General features: G+C 42.9%; 1 protein-coding gene across 1 annotated transcript in view; it reads right to left on the bottom strand.

The window, feature by feature from the left end:
* Positions 1-20,485, bottom strand: part of AGBL1 (AGBL carboxypeptidase 1) — a gene marked incomplete at its 5' end in the record, with an annotated part of 1,093,821 nt that overhangs the window by 416,916 nt on the left and 656,420 nt on the right. The window contains 2 exons of the mRNA XM_082254318.1: positions 10,205-10,381; positions 12,593-12,724. Of these exons, the coding sequence (XP_082110444.1) occupies positions 10,205-10,381; positions 12,593-12,724 (309 nt within the window). The remainder of the gene's footprint in view (positions 1-10,204; positions 10,382-12,592; positions 12,725-20,485) is intronic.

Genomic DNA, 20,485 nt, shown 5'->3' with positions numbered 1-20,485 from the left:
GAAGAAGATAACAAAGGGACCTTTTATCTCTGCCAAGCAAAGATACGAAACAGAAATCTGTAGTAAAAAGCAGCACACATTACACATTGTTAGGCACCCTTTTATCACCCTAGATGTCAACCCCTTCCCAGCCGCTATCATTAGTACAGTGACAGTGAATTAAATTTCACTGATCCCTGTATCAGTTTCACTGGTGATGTCAGTTGCAGTTAGTCAGTTACCCCCCCCCCCCCCCAGTCAGTTTGTTTTAGATTTCCTGATGCACTATCACTTTTTCATTATAAGTCGCTGATTACCTTCCTCCAGTTCTAAGTGGCGGTTCACACTGAAGCGGCACGACTTCGGGGGCGACCTGTGAAGTCGCGTGCAGCGCGACTTTGGCGCGACTTGCACGGACTTCACAGAATTAATGTCTATGCAAGTCGCTCTAGGTCGCCCCGAAGTAGTACAGGAACCTTTTTCTAAGTCGGAGCGACTTGTGTCGCTCCTATTAGAACGATTCCTGTACCACACAACGGACCGTGACGGACTGCGACTTGTCAGGCTGGCAAGTCGCCTGACAAGTCGTACTAGTGTGAACCGGCACTAATGCTTACATGTCCATTGTAGGAACTTTTGGACGTTGGTTAGAATGAGCTGGTACCAGGACCTGCACTGTGTTTTCTGATACCTTTCTTTCGTAACCAGCATTAACATTTGTAGCAATCTAAGCTACAGCAGCTCTCCTATTAGATGGGGCTACATGGGCCAGCCTTCCCTCCCCACATACATCAATGATGCTTGGCCACCTATGACCCTGTTGCCAGTTTGCCGGTTTTCTTTCCTTGGATCACTTTTGGTAGGTCCTGACCACTGTAGACAGGGAACATACCACAAGAGTTGCAGCTTTGGTGATGTTCTGACCCAGCCCTCTAACCATTACAATGTGGCCCTTGTCAAAGTCACTCAAACCCTTATGCTTGCCCATTCTTTCTGCTTTCAATACATTAAATTCAGGTACAACATGTTCATTAGCTTCTTAATACCACCCACTTTCAGATACTATTGTAGCGAGATAATCAATGTTATTCACTTTACCTCTCGGTGGTCATGTTATGGCTGATCGGTGTAGGTTTCATTGAGGTTATGTCATGAAAGGGTTAAGAAATATATTTCACTTTTATGGTTCTGTAGATATCTACCGCAATATTTTGTTTTCACAGAGTTGAAAAAAAATGGATACACAAATCTCATGACCAAAATAAAGTCATAATGTTTTCTGGGATTTATTATTTTTATTTTCCCTATGACCACATGGAGTGGCTTGTGGGAGTTTCACATCAGATACCTGGCATTAGTTATTTATATGACGCTGTTTGGGTTTTTTCTTTACAAAGTCTTTCTTTGTACATTTCCTACGCATCAATGTTCTTTTGATCTAGGATAAAATCCTGGAAATGCCATATGTCTTTAAAATTCACAACTAAAATAAACGTACCTTTATCTCATCGTCTCATAGGTGCAAAAGCCTTGTAACACTGACTTCAGTCCACAAAATCTCTCTCTCTCTTAGATGTATAGAATAGATATAAATGTAAATATGACGGTGAAATATAATATATATATATATATATATATATATATATATATATATATATATATATATATATATATATATGAATATATATATATATATATATATTATATATATTTATTTATATATTTATATATATACAGTATATATATACTTTATTACCAAAAGTATTGGGACGCCTGCCTTTACACACACATGAACTTTAATGGCATCCCAGTCTTAGTCCGTAGGGTTCAATGTTGAGTTGGCCCACCCTTTGCAGCTAAAACAACTTCAACTCTTCTAGGAAGGCTGTCCACAAGGTTTAGGAGTGTGTCTATAGGAATGTTTGACCATTCTTCCAGAAGCGCATTTGTGAGGTCAGGCACTGACGTTGGATGAGAAGGCTTGGCTCGCAGTCTCTGCTCTAATTTATCCCAAAGGTGTTCTATTGGGTTGAGGTCAGGACTATGTGCAGGCAAGTCAAGTTCCTCCACCCCAAACTTGCTAATTTATGTCTTCATGAACCTTGCATTGTGCACTTGTGCAAAGTCATGTTGGAATAGGAAGGGGTCATCCCTAAACTGTTCCCACAAAGCTGGGAGCATGAAATTGCCTAAATTGTCTTGGTATGTTGATGCCTTAAGATTTCCCTTCACTGGAACTTTAGGACCAAGCTGAACCCCTGAAAAACAACCTGACATTATAATCCCCCCCTCCACTAAGTGATTTGGACCAGTGCACACAGGTCCATAAAGACATGGATGAGCAAGTTTGGGGTGAAGGAATTTTACTGGCCTGCACAGAGTCCTGACCTCAACTTGATAGAACACCTTTGGGATGAATTAGTGAGCAGACTGAGATCCAGGCCTTCTCTCCAACATCTGTGCCTGACCTCACAAATGCGCTTCAGGAAGAATGGTCAACCATTCCCATTATAGACACACTCCTAAACCTTGTGGACAGCCTTCCCAGAAGAGTTGAAGCTGTTATATCTGCAAAGGGTGGGCCAACTCAATATTAAACCCTACGGACTAAGACTGGGATGCCATCAAAGTTCATGTGTGTGTGTGTGCAAAGGCAGGTGTCCCAATACTTTTGGTAATATAGTGTGTGTATATATATATATATATATATATATATATATATATATATATATACACACTGCTCAAAAATGTTAAAGGAACACTTTGAAAAAACATCAGATCTTAATGGGGAAAAATATCATGCTGGATATCTATACTGATATGGACGGGGTAATGTGTTAGGAACGAAAGGATGTGACAGCATTTGATGGAAATGAAAATTATCAACCTACAGAGGGCTGAATTCAAAGACACCCCAAAATCAAAGTGAAAACAATTATGGTACTCAGTAGTTTGTATGGCCCCCCACATGCTTGTATGCATGCCTGACAATGACAGATGGGGTCCTGGGGTATTTACTCCCAGATCTGCTCCAGAGCATCACTGAGCTACTGAACAGACTTAGGTGCAAGCTGGTGGCGTCGGATGGACCGAAACATAATGTCCCGGAGTTATTCTATTGGATTTAGGTCAGGAGAGCGTGAAGGCCATTCTATGGTATCAATTCCTTTATCCTCGAGAAATAGGCTGCATACTCTCGCCACATGAGGCCGGGCATTGTCGTGCACCAGGAGGAACCCAAGACCCACTGCACCAGCATAGGGTCTGACTATGGGTCCAAGGATTTCATCCTGATACCTAATTGCAGTTAGGGTGCCATTGTCTATCCTGTAGAGGTCTGTGCGTCCCTCCAATGATATGCCTCCCCAGACCATCACTGACCCACCACCAAACCGGTCATGGTGAATAAGGATGATCGAACTTTTGAAAAGTTCGGTTCGGCCAGAACATCCGAACTTCCCGAAAGTTCGGCCCGGATTTCAGAACCCCATTGAAATCAATGGGACCCGAACTTCGGTAATCAAAAAACACCATTTTGAAGCCCCAAAACCCAATAAATGCCCCTAAAAAGTTCCTAGGGTCATGCCCCATTAACTATTAATCACACAAAAAAAAGTTCTTAAAAATTGTCATTTTTGATAAAAAAGCCAATTATTGAAAAAAAAAAAAAGAGAGATTTTATTTTGACTTTGGATTTAGTATCTGGGGGGTCTAAAAGGTGTGCATGTGAAGTTTCAGCTCTGTAGCATGTCCAAAAAATGCCAGCAAAAACACACCTGGGCATTTTTTTTTTGACGCTAGCATTTTTTTGGCATTTTTTGGGGTTCTTTTGAGGCAGGCAAAACATCTGAACTTGTGCACAGTACCACTATACACAAGTTCAGATGTTTTTCCTGACTGCAAAGATCCCAAAAAAATGCTTTCTATTAAACCGGCAAGGTGTTACAGGAGCGGAGCCAACCCCCTGTCAGAAAGTTTTCTAATACAAACAATCTTTTTTTTTTCTGGTTCTGGACATGCTACAGAGCTGAAACTTCACATGTACACATTTTAGACCCACCAGATCTGAAATCCAAAGTAAAAAATCAAAAAATCTCTTTTTTTTTTTTAATTTTTTCAATAATTGGCTTTTTTTTATCAAAAATGACAATTTTTAAGAACTTTTTTGTGTGATTTTGTGTCTGGGGGGTCTAAAAGGTGTACCTGTGAAGTTTCAGCTCTGTAGCATGTCCAGAACCATAAAAAAAAGGATTGTTTGTATTAGAAAACTTTCTGACAGGGGGTTGGCTCCGCTCCTGTAACACCTTGCCGGTTTAATAGAAGGCATTTTTTTGGGATCTTTGCAGTCAGGAAAAACATCTGAACTTGTGTATAGTGGTACTGTGCACAAGTTCAGATGTTTTGCCTGCCTCCAAAACCCCCCAAAAAATGCCAGCAAAAACACACCTGGGCATTTTTTTTTTACGCTAGCGTTTTTTTGGCATTTTTTTGGGTTCTTTTGAGGCAGGCAAAACATCTGAACATGTGTATAGGGGGTATATATAGACATATATGTCTGAATATATACACACCTAGACATATATAGGTGTGATAGTAGCAGAAATATATTACTGTAAATGATTTCATTAGCGCAAGCATTTATTTCCGCTACTATCATACCTATATATGTCTAGGGGTATATATTCAGACATATATGTCTATATATACCCCCTATACACATGTTCAGATGTCATGTCTGACATCAAACATGTCCTCAAAAAAGCACTGGCAGTGGCATCCCCTGCAGCATAAAAAATGCTTGGCTGGTGAGAAGCCATATGCCTGTCCCGAAGCTATTCAGAGAAATGATCATTTCTCTATAGCGGTCACCCTGCTATGGAAGGGTTTTGTCACCCTGCTATAGCAGTCACTGCCAGTTAACCCTACACTACACTACGGTCCCCTGACACTTAGCACTTTCCCTACAGAAACTACATTTTTGAAGCTAACTAAAGTGTAAAGGAGCACTCTAACTACACTAGATATCCCTTTCCTGACACTAATAAATAGCTAAATGACACTTTTCAAGTAAAATTAACAGAACTGCTTCCACTCTCTTCCATGTCCAGTATAACAATGCTAGGAATATGGCGGGGGCGATCTTATATACTGGGGGGCGTATTCACTAATGATTGGTCTAGGGACCCCCTAGTCACTCCAATCACATTCCTAGCATTCTCCTGCCCCCTCAATTGGCTTTTGCTAATGGTTCTGGTCCAATCACGGGCTTTTAAAGCCCATTTCCTGAAGCATTGCATTTTGGGCGGTTCTGGTTGCCGAATTCCGAACTTTTTGGGCAAAAAGTTCTAAATTCGGCCGAACCTCGAACATCCAATGTTCGGGCCGAACCGATGGTGGACCCGAACCGTTCGATCATCTCTAATGGTGAACGATATTACAGGCAGCATAAGGTTCTCCATGGCTTCTCCAGACTCTTTCACATCTGTCACTATGTGCTCAGGGTGAACCTGCTCTCATCTGTAAAAAGCCCAGGGTGCCAGTGGCAGATCTGCCAATTCTGGTGTTCAATGGCAAATGCTAATCGAGCTCCACGGTGCCGGACAGTGAGCACAGGGCCCACTAGAGGACGCAGGGCCCTCAGGCAACCCTCATGAAGTGTGTTTCTAAATGTTTGGTCAAAGACCAACCAGTGGCCTACTGAAGGTCATTTTGTAGGGCTCTGGCAGTGTTCATCCTGTTCCTTCTTCCACAAAGGAGCAAATATTGGTTCTGCTGATGGGTTAAGGACCCTCTACGGCCCCCTCCAGCTCTCCTAGCGTAACTGCTTGTCTCCTGGAACCTCCTCCATGCTCTTTAGACTGTGCTAAGAGACACAGCAAATCTTCTGGCAATGGCACAATTTGATGTGCCATGCTGGAGGAGTTGGACTGCCTGTGCAACCTCTATAGGGTCCAGGTATCGCCTCATGCTACCAGTAATGACACTGACCCTAGCCAAATGCAAAACTATTGAAAAACTGTCAGAAAAAGATGAGTAGGAAAAAAAAATGTTAGTGACCTCCATCTGTAAATTCCTGTTTTGAGGCTGTCTCATTGTTGCCCATCTATTGCACCTGTTGTTCATTTTATTAATGCTAAAGCAGCTGAAACTGATTAACAACCCCATCTGCTACTTAACTGTCCAGATCAATATCCCAGGAGTTTCATTGACTTGATGTGATACCCTGATTAAAAAGTGTTTTTTTTTTCAGTAGGTCCTACTAACGAAGCCCAATGAGTGGGTGACACATGGATAGGAGGGAGGAGCCGAGCCTGTGATGTCATGCAGCCACAGAGATCTGTGTGGAGTGGTGAGCAGACGAATGTGAATGTGATTACAAGTGCTTTTTATTTTATATTTTGTAAGTGTATTTTATGGGGGCTTTTAACCACTTGCCGACTGCCGTCAGTAGATTTACTGCGGCAGTCAGCCCCTCACAGGCAGGTCTACGTCGCTAGCCTGTGAGGCTCTGGGGAGCGAGCACGCGCCGCCGGAGGCGCGCTTCCGCTCCCTCGCGGTCACGGATACCCTCCCCCCCCCCCCCGCGCGCGTGACCGTCGGTGAAGAGGGAGAAAGGCAGGCGGCTGATGTAAACAAGCCGTCTGTCATTCTCCCCTGTGTAGAAACAATGATCATACAGTTCTACTATGTAGGACCGTTGATCATTGTTCCTACAGCTCAAGCCACAGCCAATCACAGTTAGAATCACGCCCCTAGGGACACACATAACCCCTCCCTCTCAAATAAAGTTAAACCCTTCACTGCCAGTGTAATTTTACAGTAACAGTGCATATTTTTAGCACTGATTACTGTAGAAATGTCACTGGTAACCCCAAAAGTGTCAAAAATGTCAGTCAAGGGTCCGATCTGTCCGCCGCAATGTCGCAGTCCCGCAAAAAAAATCGCAGATCGCCGCCATTACGCGTTAAACAAAAAAACAACAAAAATGACAAAAATCTTTCCCTTTGTTAGTAAACGCGATAACTTATGCGCAAACCAATCAAAATACGCTTTTTGTGATTTTTTTTACCAAACATATGTAGCATAAAACAAATTGGCCGAAAATGTTAAAAAATTTTGATTTTTACATTTTTTAGGGGGAATTTCATATAAAAAAATGTGAAAAATATTGTTATTTTTGCAAAATTGACGCTCTTTTTTTGTTTATAGCGCATGATCAAAAAATCGCACAGGTGATCAAATACCACCAAAAGAAAGCTCTGTTTGTGGGAAAAAAAGGACGTCAAATTCGTTTAGGTACAGCGTTGCACGACCGCGCAATTGTCCATTAAAGTCACGCAGTGCCGAATCGCAAAATACCCCCTGGTCAGGAAGGGGGTAAAATCTTCCGGGGCTTAAGTGGTTAATAAACTTTGTTCTAATGGAGAGCACTATGTAGTCTTTCTTTGTATTTGCATGAGGTTCGCAGAGCAGTAAGAGGAGCTTGCAGAGCCGGATGCCAGGAGAGGAGATCATAGCAGGAGATTGCAGGAATGTTTATATACAAAGCTGATTGATCTCATCTGTGAGGTGAGCAGGTTTTCCAGCCAGGGGTGGTGTGCACCTTTTGGTGTCATTAAGTGATTGAAGAACACTGCGGTGGATCACTCTTTATATAGCATTTTTGATTTACACATGGACTTTGTTTTTTTGGGGGGTAGTTTTATGTATTGTTTTATTTAAAAGGACTTTGATAGAAGACACACAATTTTTTAATATGTTTTTTATTATATTTTTTATTCTATTTCTTTTTATCATGATTTTTGATTGTGCTGCTTTGTAAGAATATTTTAATGGGAATGTTTGACCATTCTTCCAGAGGTGCATTTGTGAGGTCAGGCACTGATGTAGGAGGAGAAGGCCTGGCTCGCAGTCTCCGCTCCAAGTCATTCTAAAGGTGTTCTATTGGGTTGAGGTCAGGACTCTGTGCAGGCCAATCAAGTTCCTTTACCCTAAACTCACTTGTCTATGTCTTTATTGACCTTGCTTTGTGCACTGGTCCAAATCATTTGGTGGAGGGGGGATTATGGTGTGGGGTTGTTTTTCAGGGGTTGAGCTTGGCCCCTTAGTTCCAGTGAAGGGAACTCTTAAGGCATCAGCATAGCAATACATTTTTGACAATTTTCATGCTCCCAACTTTGGGGGAACAGTTTGGGGATGGCCCCTTCCTGTTCCAACATGACTGCGCACCAGTGCACAAAGCAAGGTCCATAAAGACATGGATGAGTGGTTTGGAGTGGAGGAACTCGATGGGCCTGCACAGAGTTCTGACCTGAACCCGATAGAACACCTTTGGGATGAAATAGAGCGGAGACTGTGAGCCAGGGTCTTCTCGTCTAACATCAGTGCCTGACCTCATAAATGCGCTAAACTTTGTGGACTGCCTTCCCAAAATAGTCGAAGCTGTTATAGCTGCAAAGGGTGGGTCAACTCAATATTGAACCCTACGAACTAAGACTGTGATGCCATTAAAGATCATGTGTGTATAAAGGCAGATGTCCCAATACTTTTGACAATATAGTGTATATACACAGTGTAATTATATATATATATATATATATATATATACATATATATATATATATATATATATATATATATATATATATATATAGTAGTTGAGGTTGAATAAAGAAAACAGTCCAGCCAGTTCAACCTGTGCAGGTGTGTGTGTGTCACACACACATATATATATAAAGGGTAGGGTAGCACTCAGTGTATGAGGCAAAGGTCCAGGTGCTCAATCACGAAGAACTCCATACAAATCCAAAACAAGTATAGCAAGTGGCTCTATACCTGTGGCGATCTTGGGTGGCCAGGTAAAAATGAAATACCGCATATTAATAATATGTGCTCTTCCATTCACTTAAATGGTGGAGCTTTAGGATCTTTTTCAATTTTCTATCTATCTCTTTTGTGTTAATAGCATGTTACATAGTTACATAGTAGGTGAGGTTGAATAAAGACAATAGTCCATCCAGTTCAACCTGTGTAGGTGTGTGTGGCTGTAATTATCTCACATAGCCCTGAATGTTCTGATCCTTGAGATGTACGTCTAAGAGTCTTTTGAAAGCCACCATACTACCCGCAGAAACCACCTCTTGTGGTAGAGAATTCCACAATCTTGTAGCCCTAACAGTAAAGAACCCCCCACGTTGCCTGAGGTTAAAACGCTTCTCCTCTAATCGCATTGTATGCCCTCGAGTCCTCATGCAATCCCTTCGACTGAACAGCTTTTTTTCTAAGCTGAGATCCCCATTCAGATATTTATAAATTGCTATCATGTCCCCCCTCAGGCGTCTCTTCTCCAGGGAGAATAAATCAAGCGATTGCAGACGCTCTTCATAATTAAGGTCCTCCAATCCCCTAATTAGTTTAGTTGCCCTTCTCTGGACTCTCTCCAGCTCCAACATATCCCTCCTGAGGACTGGCGACCAGAACTGGACAGAATACTCCAGATGCGGTCGGACCAGAGTTTTATAAAGTGGAAGGATTATAGTCTTATCTCTGGAATACATCCCTTTCTTTATGCATGCTAATATTCTGCTGGCTTTGGCAGCTGCCGCTTGACATTGCATGCTATTGCCTAATCTATCATCAACCAAGACTCCCAGATCTTTCTCCATTTTTGATTCCCCCAAGGGTTCCCCTCCTAACGTGTATTGTGCTTTTATGTTTTTAGTCCCCAAGTGCAAAACCTTACACTTCTCCACATTAAACCTCATTTGCCATGTCGTTGCCCACTCCGTTATTTTGTCCAGGTCATCCTGTAGGATATCTGCTTCATGCTGTGCTGTTATTGCCCTGCCTAATTTTGTGTCATCTGCAAAAACTGATATCGAACTACTAATCCAATCCTCAATGCTGTTTTATGAATAAATTGAACAAGGTTGGATTATAAAAATCTGTGACTACAGCTAAAATATATACACTTAAGTGAATGAGTCAGAGGGATAACTAATGAAAGCTCATTCAGATCACTCAAGCTTCCAAACCTAAAAATAAAATAGAATAAATACATTTTAGTTTCCCTAAATAAAACCATGATAGTTTCCACCTTTTTGATGTAATGTAATTTTTATCAACTCTAATTCGCCTTTCAGTATTATTTTGAGTTATGTATAAGGTCTGGAGTCTGAAATGTCGTGTTTGTAATGTTTCTGGAGGTGTACAATGTGCTCTGTACCTTGTAAGGCCCTTGATTGAATCCACAGTAGGTGCTCTCCATTGTATAGCTTCTTAAAACACCAATCTCTCGCCATACCACAACACGGGCTGTTGACTCGCGTGCCTTTTCCACTAAAAAGCTGCTGTTTCCCATTGAGAATGGAGGAGCAATCTTATCCAGAATTTTAGGTAAAGTCTGAAATTTAAAAAACAAATGTAATGCATGTAATAAAACATTGCTTTTTATATATAGTTAATATATTCACCTAAGCCACCTGTAAATAACCTACTTTGATTCAGATTTGTAGCCTATATTTTTCAGGACACTTTTCTCTACAGCAAAACCATGGACCCAATGATTATACTCAGGACTATATATTGCTCTTTGTTTTAGTTAGTAAATTTGAAATAATGCATTTGAAGATGTTGCATTTTCTAAGATCTTTAGAGGAGAGCTCTAGAAACGGCTGATTTGCAAGGTTTTTCAATTCCTTACTTCTGCGCTGTTAAGAGAGTGTATTGATCATTTGCTGTTCTATGCTATTCAAAACAGTTCTGCTAACAGATATTTGTAAGGGTCCTAGCTAAAAACAAGATGATCGCTCTTGCAGCTCTTTTCACCTTTAGCAAACACCTTATAAAGATGCATGTGGGTAGGTGCAGTGTGGTGCGGGAAGTAATTACACAGAGTCCGGTTGCAGGAGCAAGAGCTTTGTATTGAAATAAAGGCTCAATTGAACATACAACCCAATGGGAAAGCACCACGCCAGGGTAACACTCACAGTTCAGTACAATGCATGTCTGTATTCAGAGGGCAGAATACAGCCTGGCCGGTCCGGTCCGGTCCCAAACCATAGGCGTGCGCACAGGGTGTGCCAGGTGTGCCCAGGCACACCCTAATCACCCTGTGTGGCGTAGATTCCCCCTGTTTAAACCCCTGATATTTCACCAAAGCCCCCTATTGGGGCTCCTTAAAAATTTGTAAAAACAAAATAAAATTGTAAAAAAGAATAAAAAATAAAATAATACAAAAAAAAAAAAAAAAGAAACGACTGACACAAATCTCTGCCCTACTGATGCCTCCACTGCTCTGCTGACACTATATATACACATTCATAAAAACATATGTGTTTGAGCTTTGAGGTGCACACCCTAATGCGATAGGCTGTGCACACCTATGTCCCAAACGGGAGGCTTCATGCAGGATTGCGAGTCCCTGGCCTGTCCCTACTTATCTGTAAAGTTTCTCTGCCGGTATCACTTTCCCTGACAGATGGGTGCTCTTTCCCTACTCTAGCCACCTTGCAAAATGCATTCCAAACCCTGGGGGTAGGGACTTATAAAGACTCTACTGACACAAGATGGCTGCCAGAGGTCACCTGAATGCAGCATAGTCAACCAGAGCATTGCCCCCAGGGACAAGGAAATCATAGAGAAACCAAGCTGACCCAAGATGGCTGCCAGAGGTCCCCTGAATGCAGCATTGCCAACTGGAACGCAGCCCCCAGGGACCAGGAAATCATAGAAAAACCAAGTTTCTCCAGACTTCTTCTCCAGACTGTGGTACCACTCCAGTCAAGCTCCATCTACAGTGGAGAAAACAAACTTCACCTGCCTACATTCTTCATATGCTTGCACTGGTATTCCAGATTCCCCATGAATCAAAGCTCTGGGTTACTTGGTTTTAACAAGGAGGCCATTAACAAACAAGGGTAAACTAGGAAGTTGGGTCATATTAAACCAGGGGTGTCAAACTCAACTTCATCGAGGGCCGCATCAGCATTATGATTGCCCTCAAAGGGCGGGTTGCATCTGTAATACTAGATGTCCAGAGTATCCCAAACCCCTTACATCAGATGCTAAGAGTCCACCCACACCCTCCCTTACATCAAAGTGCATCCCCTTACCTTGTGTTGCTGCTGGGAAGAAACTGGTGGCAGAGCTGGGAAGCAGAAAGTGCGGGGTCTGCAGGAGGCCCAAAGGAGGACTGGAGCTTTCCTGCAGCTCCAGGAGAGGTGTGAGGGCCGCATGAAATGGATTGGAGGGCCAGATTCGGCCCTCGGGCCTTGTGTTTGACACATGTGTATTAAACTAAGCAGAGTCAGGGCTAAATTGGTACCAGCAATACATACAAGCAGAGTTGCAACAGTAAAGACTGGTACAGAGACTTTATATATAGCAAAGATCAGGGCAGATGAAGTACTATTAAGTTTAGAACAAGCAAGTTGTCAGATCCAGGGGATGGTAGGGCGTCAGGTTGTGATAAACCCAAACTCACAGAAGACTGTTCTACCTTCTCTTACAGTTACATTATTCTGAATCTTAAACTTTTTTAGTCTGCTGTTTACATAATGAGCTCCGATGCTGGTATACTACATCATTAGCATAATAGCTGGAACTTACATACCCTGTATCCAACATCCTCCAAGAGAACAGAAGAATCCACCACACATCCTGCTTGCCACAAGGTCTCCTTTATGCTGCATCCATAGAAAAACACATTCTTTCTTTGAGAATGGCCATGATAATCACAGAAAACCTGCAAACAAAGATAACATTTAAATACCAAACAAACTACCCTTTTTTTTTACACTCACTTCCAAAAATAAAAAAAACATGAATGTATTTTACTTTTCAAACAGATTCTTCTTTTCTGTTTAATTTCATTTATTTTAATTCATTTGGAGTCAGTGTGCTTTTATGTCCTGCAGACATCATTTCATATACTGCAGCTTAAGGGCACAGAATTTTATAGCTGTAGGCAAGAACTCTAAGATTCACACGAGAGACATGCGGTGGCGTAGCTCCATTTATTAGTCATGCTACTAACTAGTGTTGCTTGAATTTGCTTATGTGCAGTTTGCGGCAGTTCAACTAAACAGGTCAAAATGTCCAGGGTTCAGAAGGCACTGAACCTGAAATAGATTGAAGAAAAAAAAAAAAATCTGGAAGCTTATTTAGGCCTCTGGAGGGCAACTACAGAAACCAAATGCAACAAAATGGCATGAGAAGCCCACCAAATGATGCTGTTTTAAAACAGGGAGAGGGATGTCTACAGTGTAGGGGAGAGGCTTTTTTGTGCAGCTCCAAAGGCAACATTGGAAAGACACAAATCGTTAAAATTTACAGCTTTGTAGGGTCTCTTAATGGTGTGCAATATGCTATGGAATTACAAAGGGCCATGCAATGCCAAGCTGCAGTTTCCAAAGCAAGTAAAGTCCTTTCTTGTATTAACAAAGGCATGGACTCCAGAGAGAGAGATATAATTTTGCCCCTGTACAGATCATTAGTAAGACCTCATCTGGAATATGCAGTTCAGTTTTGGGCACCAGTTCTTAAACGGATATCAAGGAACTGGAGAAAGTACAGAGAAGGGCAACCAAACTGATGAGAGGCATGGAGGAGCTCAGCAATGAGGAAAGATTAAAAGGAAGTGAATTTATTCTCTCTTGAGAAGAGGAGATTAAAGGGGGATATGATCAACATAAGGGGTCCATATAGTAAAATTGGTGTTGAGTTGTTCACTTTAAGGTCATTACAGAGGACAAGGGGGCACTCTTTAGGTCTAGAGGAAAACAGATTTTGTCTCCAAATACAGAAAGGTTTCTTCGCTGTAAGAGCTGTGAAAATGTGGAATAGACTCCCTCCAGAGTTGGTTCTGGTTAGATCACTAGATTGCTTTAAAAACGGTCTGGATTCTTTTCTGGGTGTACATAATATAAATGGGTACTAATATTTATAGGAAAAGTCTATCCAAGGAATATCCGATTGCCTCTCGGGGGATCAGGAAGGAATTTTTTCCCCTGCTGTAGCAAATTTGATCATGTTTTGCTGGGGGGTTTTTTCGCCTTCCTCTGGATCAACCGTGGGTATAGAATTATGTATATGGGATTGTATGGTTGGGTTTTCTTTACTGTTTGTTTTTTTTTTGTTTTTTTTTATTTTTTTATTGGTTGAGCCAGATGGACTTTTTTTAACCTAACTAACTATGTAACTATGTAAGGACCACTTCTGGGATTCCCAACAGCGACACCATTTGTTAGAAGCACATACTTTGCTTTATATGTCAACAGTTTTTTTAAATATCTTTGTCTACACACATCAGCAGCACCAAAAACTATTTTTTTCAATAAATATCCATCAAATTAAAAGGTTTTTCTCTTGTAGTATAACTATTGTCTGTTGTAGGCAACTAATGTCTTTTTAGCAAATGGTATAAGCTGTGAACGGGTGTGCTCCAAAAAAAAAAAAAAAAAAACATATTTTTTATTTGTTGCAAGAAGGATAGCAAGCTAGAAGCCGAAATAGACAACAGCAGGCACCAGTCACAGTAACCAAAAATTATTCTTTGAGTTTGAGGGTTAAAAAGTACCATGTGGCCTTTCATTTGAATGGCATAGCATGGCAAAACACAAACAGCTATCTAAAGCCCCGTACACACGTACCGAATGTCGGCTGAAAAGTGCAAAAGACTGCACATGAATTTTGTCGGCCAACAACAGCCGACTGCAGAAGTGATGTCATGTGATGGTTAACTTTCCGTGTGTTTTTTCTTTTCTGAGCATGCACAGTCTTGCTAATCGGCTGTTTGTTGGCCGAATTCTGTACTGACTGGCGAACAATCGGCCGTTCTGGTTTGGCCAACAAAAATTTTTTTTTTTTTTTTTTTTAACAAGAATTTTTATTGAAGGAATTTCCAGTGTACAGAGCAACAACATATCAGTAAACATAATACAGACAGGAATTTTATCTGAACATACAAATATACATCCATGAGACCGATATGCATAAACAAAAATAGCATAAATGGAGGTCAGTGTACAACCGAACATATCGAACTCAGAGAGTAAGCAAGTATGAATAAATACCTGTTCTAGGCAAAGCTAAATGAAAAGGGCAATTTACCCAAGTCTGGAATTATCTGACATAACATAGCAATACCTGTCCCCCCTATCGGGAACAAACTGCGGACAGGTATGCCCAGAGAGACTCAGCTGAAGAGGCGGGCTGCCACCACCCACCCCAACAGTCCAGACACAGTATACAAGGCATAGAGTAAACCTAGAAGAATATCCAAAATTAAGTGAGAGAACAGACGCTCCATCATGCATCTGAACAGAACGCTAAATTAGCCAATGTCTAAATAAGGCACTAGGATGTACTTGGGGGGGGGATGGGGAGGGGGAGGGCCACCAGATGTCCTATTAAGCAAGCAGAGAAAAAAAAAAAAACGCTGCTTTATACCTAATACCAAACATTCCAACTTATACTTCGTTAAAGCAAACATTCAGTCAACGTCAGGGGATACTATAAGCCAAGTGTGCCATTTTCTTTATATGCCAGCAGCTTCTCCATCGTATACTGAAAGTCAACCCTATGCTTAATTTCCCCTATAGTCGGGGGAGACGAGGTTCGCCATCTCTTGGCCACCGCAATTCTAGTGGCAAAAAGAAGGTGAGCTATTACAGTTCTGACACCCGTAGGGAATTCGTGTATACCAACACCAAAGAGGGCTAAAGCAGGATACATAACAAATTTCTTCCCCGTGATGGAGGAGATCAAGGAGGAAATATCCTTCCACAAAGGTGTAATAAGCTGGCATTCCCAAAAAACATGAGTAAGGTTCCCAATACCGTTACACTCTCTCCAACAAAGAGGAGATAGGGACTTGTCGATCAGGTGTAGTCTATGAGGTGTCATATAGTATCTATGTAATATCTTTTGGGCATTATCCCAGTGATCAATGCAGGCGGAAGAAGTAGCATTAGCTTTGAACGCCGCCAACCATTGACTCTCAGGATATGAGTGAGATAATTCGGCTTCCCATTTTCGCATAGCTGGGGTTTTGCGCAATCCCGAGGGGTAGTTAAACGAGGCGTAGAAAAGGGAGATGCCTCTACGAGTAGTGGGCGACTTGTTCATTAGAAAACTCCACAACTTGACAGGGATACGTAGAGCTGGTGGTTTATTCGACTTAAGGTAAGAGTGTACTCGGTGAAGGGTAAATGAATCCATAGTGCTAGACTCAAGGGTTTTGTCTGGGAGATAATTCAGCCCTCGCTTCTTCCAATTAGAGGTGGGCATGGCTGGGAGCAAAAGGTCATAGCTGGCAGTCGGAATCTGGAGAGAGAAACAAGGCTCCTCCCCAAACTCGAGCTGCAGTAGTGCCGTCCAAGCATTCAGAGTGGCCAAAATCGTCGGGTAAGGCGGAACCTGGATTTTACTATCAATGCTCTTAGCCACCGCTAGTGCAGGGAGATCGTGGGTGTCAGTAACAGCACACTCAATTTGGTTCCAAAGATTGTCTTCCTGTGCAGAGAACCAATACTTAGCTTGGCTTATGACAGTAGCTAAGTAATAAGCCCGTGCATTGGGAAGGCCAACCCCACCCAACGACCTTGGGACGTACAGTTTAGTCAGGGAAATCCTAGGTTGTTTACCTGCATTCTGTATGCCGCTATGCGACCTAACCAGGACAGGTGTACCTTCCGTATGTGTGAAAATTCCTCACCAATTTGATCTAGTAGAGGTAAATAGTTTTTAGAATAAAGATCAGCTACTGGAGAAGTCAAGTGGATGCCCAGGTACCTCAAGGTAGTGGAGTCCCACTCGCAAGGGAAAATGCGTTTAAAACAATCCAGTTCACTCGTGGAGACATTGATCGGCAGAGCAGAACATTTACTCGTATTGATCTTATATAGCGAAACACTACTAAAGATTCTAAGAAGACGGTCAATCTCCACCAGTGAGACTGCAGGGTCTGAAAGAGTCAAGAGAATGTCATCCGCAAACAATCCTAATTTATGTGACGTGGGGCCAATAGTGATTCCCGATATGTTCGGGTTAGTCCTGATTGCTTCCGCCAAGGGTTCAATAGCCAAAGAGAATAAAATGGGTGAAAGAGGGCAACCCTGTCTCGTGCCGTTAGATAGTAGAAATGGACTTGACAGCAAGCCATCAATAAATACCTGGGCAGACGGGTTTGAATATAAGGACATGATCGCTGAAAGGATCGTACCCCTGAACCCAAACTTGGAAAGTGTGCGGACGAGATAACCCCAGTGGACTCTGTCAAACGCCTTTTCGGCGTCTAAGGCGACATAGACCGAAGGGGTATTGCCCGATTCAACATATTTGAGGAGGTTTACCATTCGTCGAGTGCCATCAGGGGCCTGTCTCCCTGTGACAAAACCCACCTGATCCAAACCAATTAGCAATGGGGTGACAAGAAGTAACCTATTGGCCAGTACTTTGGCGAAAATCTTAATGTCGACGTTCAGTAGGGATATGGGACGGAAATTTTGAGGGGAATCTGGTGTTTTGCCCGGTTTGGGTATCGTTACAATGACTGCCTGTAACATCTCTTTAGGAAAAGAACCTGACTGCACTGCCGCGTTGAAAACCTCTGCTAGTGACGGGGCCAAAATATGCGAAAAGGCTTTATAATATTCCGCCGAGAAACCATCTCTGCCTGGGGATTTGTGTAGGGGCAGGGAGCGAATTACCTCTATGATTTCTGCCGCAGATATAGGTTCATTTAAGGTGCTTAGGGATTGATCGTCAAGGGTTGGTAGATGGAGACTATCGAGGAATCTGTCAATGTCAGGGGCAGTAGGTTGGTGTTCCAAGTCCGAATCACGTAAGTTGTAGAGAGATTCATAGTAGTCCTTGAAGACGTTAGCAATATCCCTAGGGTTATTGTAAGTCGTCTTAGTGACATGGTGTGTCATGTGTGGGATATGAGACTTCCCGCGTCTCACCTTGAGTTGAGACGCCAGAAATTTGCCGGATCTGTTACTTTGTGAGTACCAAGAGACCTGCAGTCGCCTGTAATGGAAGTCATGGTCCGCCACTAGAAGTCGTTTAAGTTCATTCCTCTTTTCATTGAGTGTAGGGAGTACATTCTGGAAATCGTTTGGGGAACTTTTATGTTGTTGTTCCAGATGAATAATGTCTTCCTGCAAGGCACTAACGCGGGAAGTCCTAATCCTCTTATCTCTGGCTGACAACTGGATGAGGAGGCCCCGCGAAACTGCCTTATGAGCACACCAGATCGTAGCAGGAGAACAAGATTCTGCACCATTTATCTCGAAATATTCTATAAGCTTACTCTTTAAGGTCTCGGAGTATTGGGGGTGAGACAAGATATATGCATTGTTACGCCATAAGGGTTTGGAGACTATCTTGGAATCATCCCTAACATCCATAGTAATATGGCCGTGGTCAGACCATGTAATAGAGTGCAGTTCAGCATTAGATACCCTTTGCAGTAGAAACTTGTCTGTTAGAAACATATCAATTCTCGAGTAGGATTTATGAACATTAGAATAAAAGGAGTAATCCCGTTCAGTGGTGTGGAGGCACCGCCACGGATCGTATAGACCCTCTCCAAAGCACATGGGTCCCAAACTCGGTCTACGCCTTTGCCCCACTGAAGAACAGTCAACACTCCCATTCATGACTGCATTAAAGTCGCCGCACACAATTAGGGATCCCCGCTGATGTTGTTTAGCTAGAGCAATCATTTTGCGAATGAATTTTGTCGGTTTCTGATTGGGAGCATAGAGATTCAAAATTGTGTAGGCGACCCCATTGATCTCTGCAACTAGGAGGACGTATCTGCCAGAGTCGTCCGATAGTACAGAAAGCAGATTGAACACAACCGAATCCCTAACTGCTATCATGACCCCTCTATTTTTAGATGGACCATTAGCCCAAAATACAAACGGAAACCTGCGATGTGTGCAGCGTGGTGGTTTAGAGTTGAGAAAGTGCGTCTCCTGCACACAAAGAATGTCACACTTAGAGTCCAACGCTGTTCGCCATAGGCTGTTTCTCTTCGCTGGATGATTAAGTCCCCTGGCGTTGATGGACATCCATCTAAGAGACATGGAGGTGCAGCGAAGGGTTAGAGCTCCATCTGGTGGGAGAAAAAGGGAGGGAGGGGGGGGGGAGGAAACAAAAGGGGACAACATTGTGGAGAACAAGGGAAGGCCCAAACAGTAGGCCAACAATGCCGTTCCGATTGCTGTCAGTTTGAGGCAGATCGCACAGGTCAGTGATGACCTAAGGCTGCGAGAAATCTCGCAATACATTCGGGGGTCAGTACGGTAAGTGAGCCGGGCAACGGGTAAACATGGCTCCATCCGTAGTGCTACCAACCATATGGGAAGGAACATAAACAAAACCTGGTGGCTTATCAAAGGAGAAGTAGCTCCTTGCCCCAGATGGGGTGTTCCGGCACATCCTCAGCGAGCATTTCTGCTGGGACCTGGTACAGGCGGTGGTCTTGAAGAGTGAGACGGTGGAGGTTCATCCCTGGGGAGAAGACCAACTTCCCTCAGCAGTGCCAGGCCCTTATCCAGGGAGGTTATGGTGTGTGTAGCATTATTCAAAGTCACAGTCAGTTTGGCAGGGAAGCCCCATTTATATAGTATTTTGTGGTTTCGTAATGGGGATGAGGTTATTTCTAGCGGACAGATCAGCATATAGAGAGATACCAGCATAAGGGTCGGGTAAAGCAGCATTCAGTCGGGAGAATCTCATGAGCCTGTCCTTCACATGAAAAAAATGGATTCTAGCTATGACATCTCTCGGAACATTGTCAGGGATATGGGCCGGTTTATGAAGTCTGTGTGCTCTGTCAATGGTTACATCCGACGCAGTAAGCTCAGGAAGAGTTTTCAGCATAAGTTGCTGCAGGAAGCCAGTGAGGTCAGCAGGTTTAACCGTTTCTGGTATGCCCCTAAATTTAACATTGTTCCTGCGTGACCTGTCCTCAATGTCTGCCACCTTTAATTTAAGCAGTTTTAGCTCTTCTTCCAGGTGAGCATCCACTAACTCATTGTGGGCCCCTGTAAAATCTTCCATGCGTTGCTCAGTGTGTTCCACTCTGTCACCCAAAGCTGAAAGCTCTCTCCTGGTACCTCTCATAAAAACTGCCATTTCCTTCTGAATAGCGCCCCTAAATGTAAGCAACATGTCCTTCATAGTCGCATCTGTTATGGGCTGCCCTGTTGTAGGAAAGGCATCTAATTGCTGAAAAGCACTATCAGACTCCTCCATGTCTTCCTCAGCATCTTGGGGCAGTGAATCCGTGTCATGAGGCAGAGAAAGTCTCCTCTTCTGTTTAACAGGGCTGTCAAATGGGGAGGGCGGCATGGGATTATGTGCAGCCAGGGACTCACCGGTAAGCGTGTGATCCGATGCCGGAGGATGTGCTGCGGAACGCTGGCGGGAGACCGCACTGTGTCCTGAGCCGGCGCCATCTTGGCTGCTCCGGCTCGCCGCTGAGGTGAAA

The sequence above is a fragment of the Pelophylax lessonae genome (assembly GCF_965119305.1).
Source record: "Pelophylax lessonae genome assembly, chromosome: 4".
Taxonomy (NCBI): domain Eukaryota; kingdom Metazoa; phylum Chordata; class Amphibia; order Anura; family Ranidae; genus Pelophylax; species Pelophylax lessonae.
This window is presented reverse-complemented; position numbering and strand designations above follow the sequence as displayed.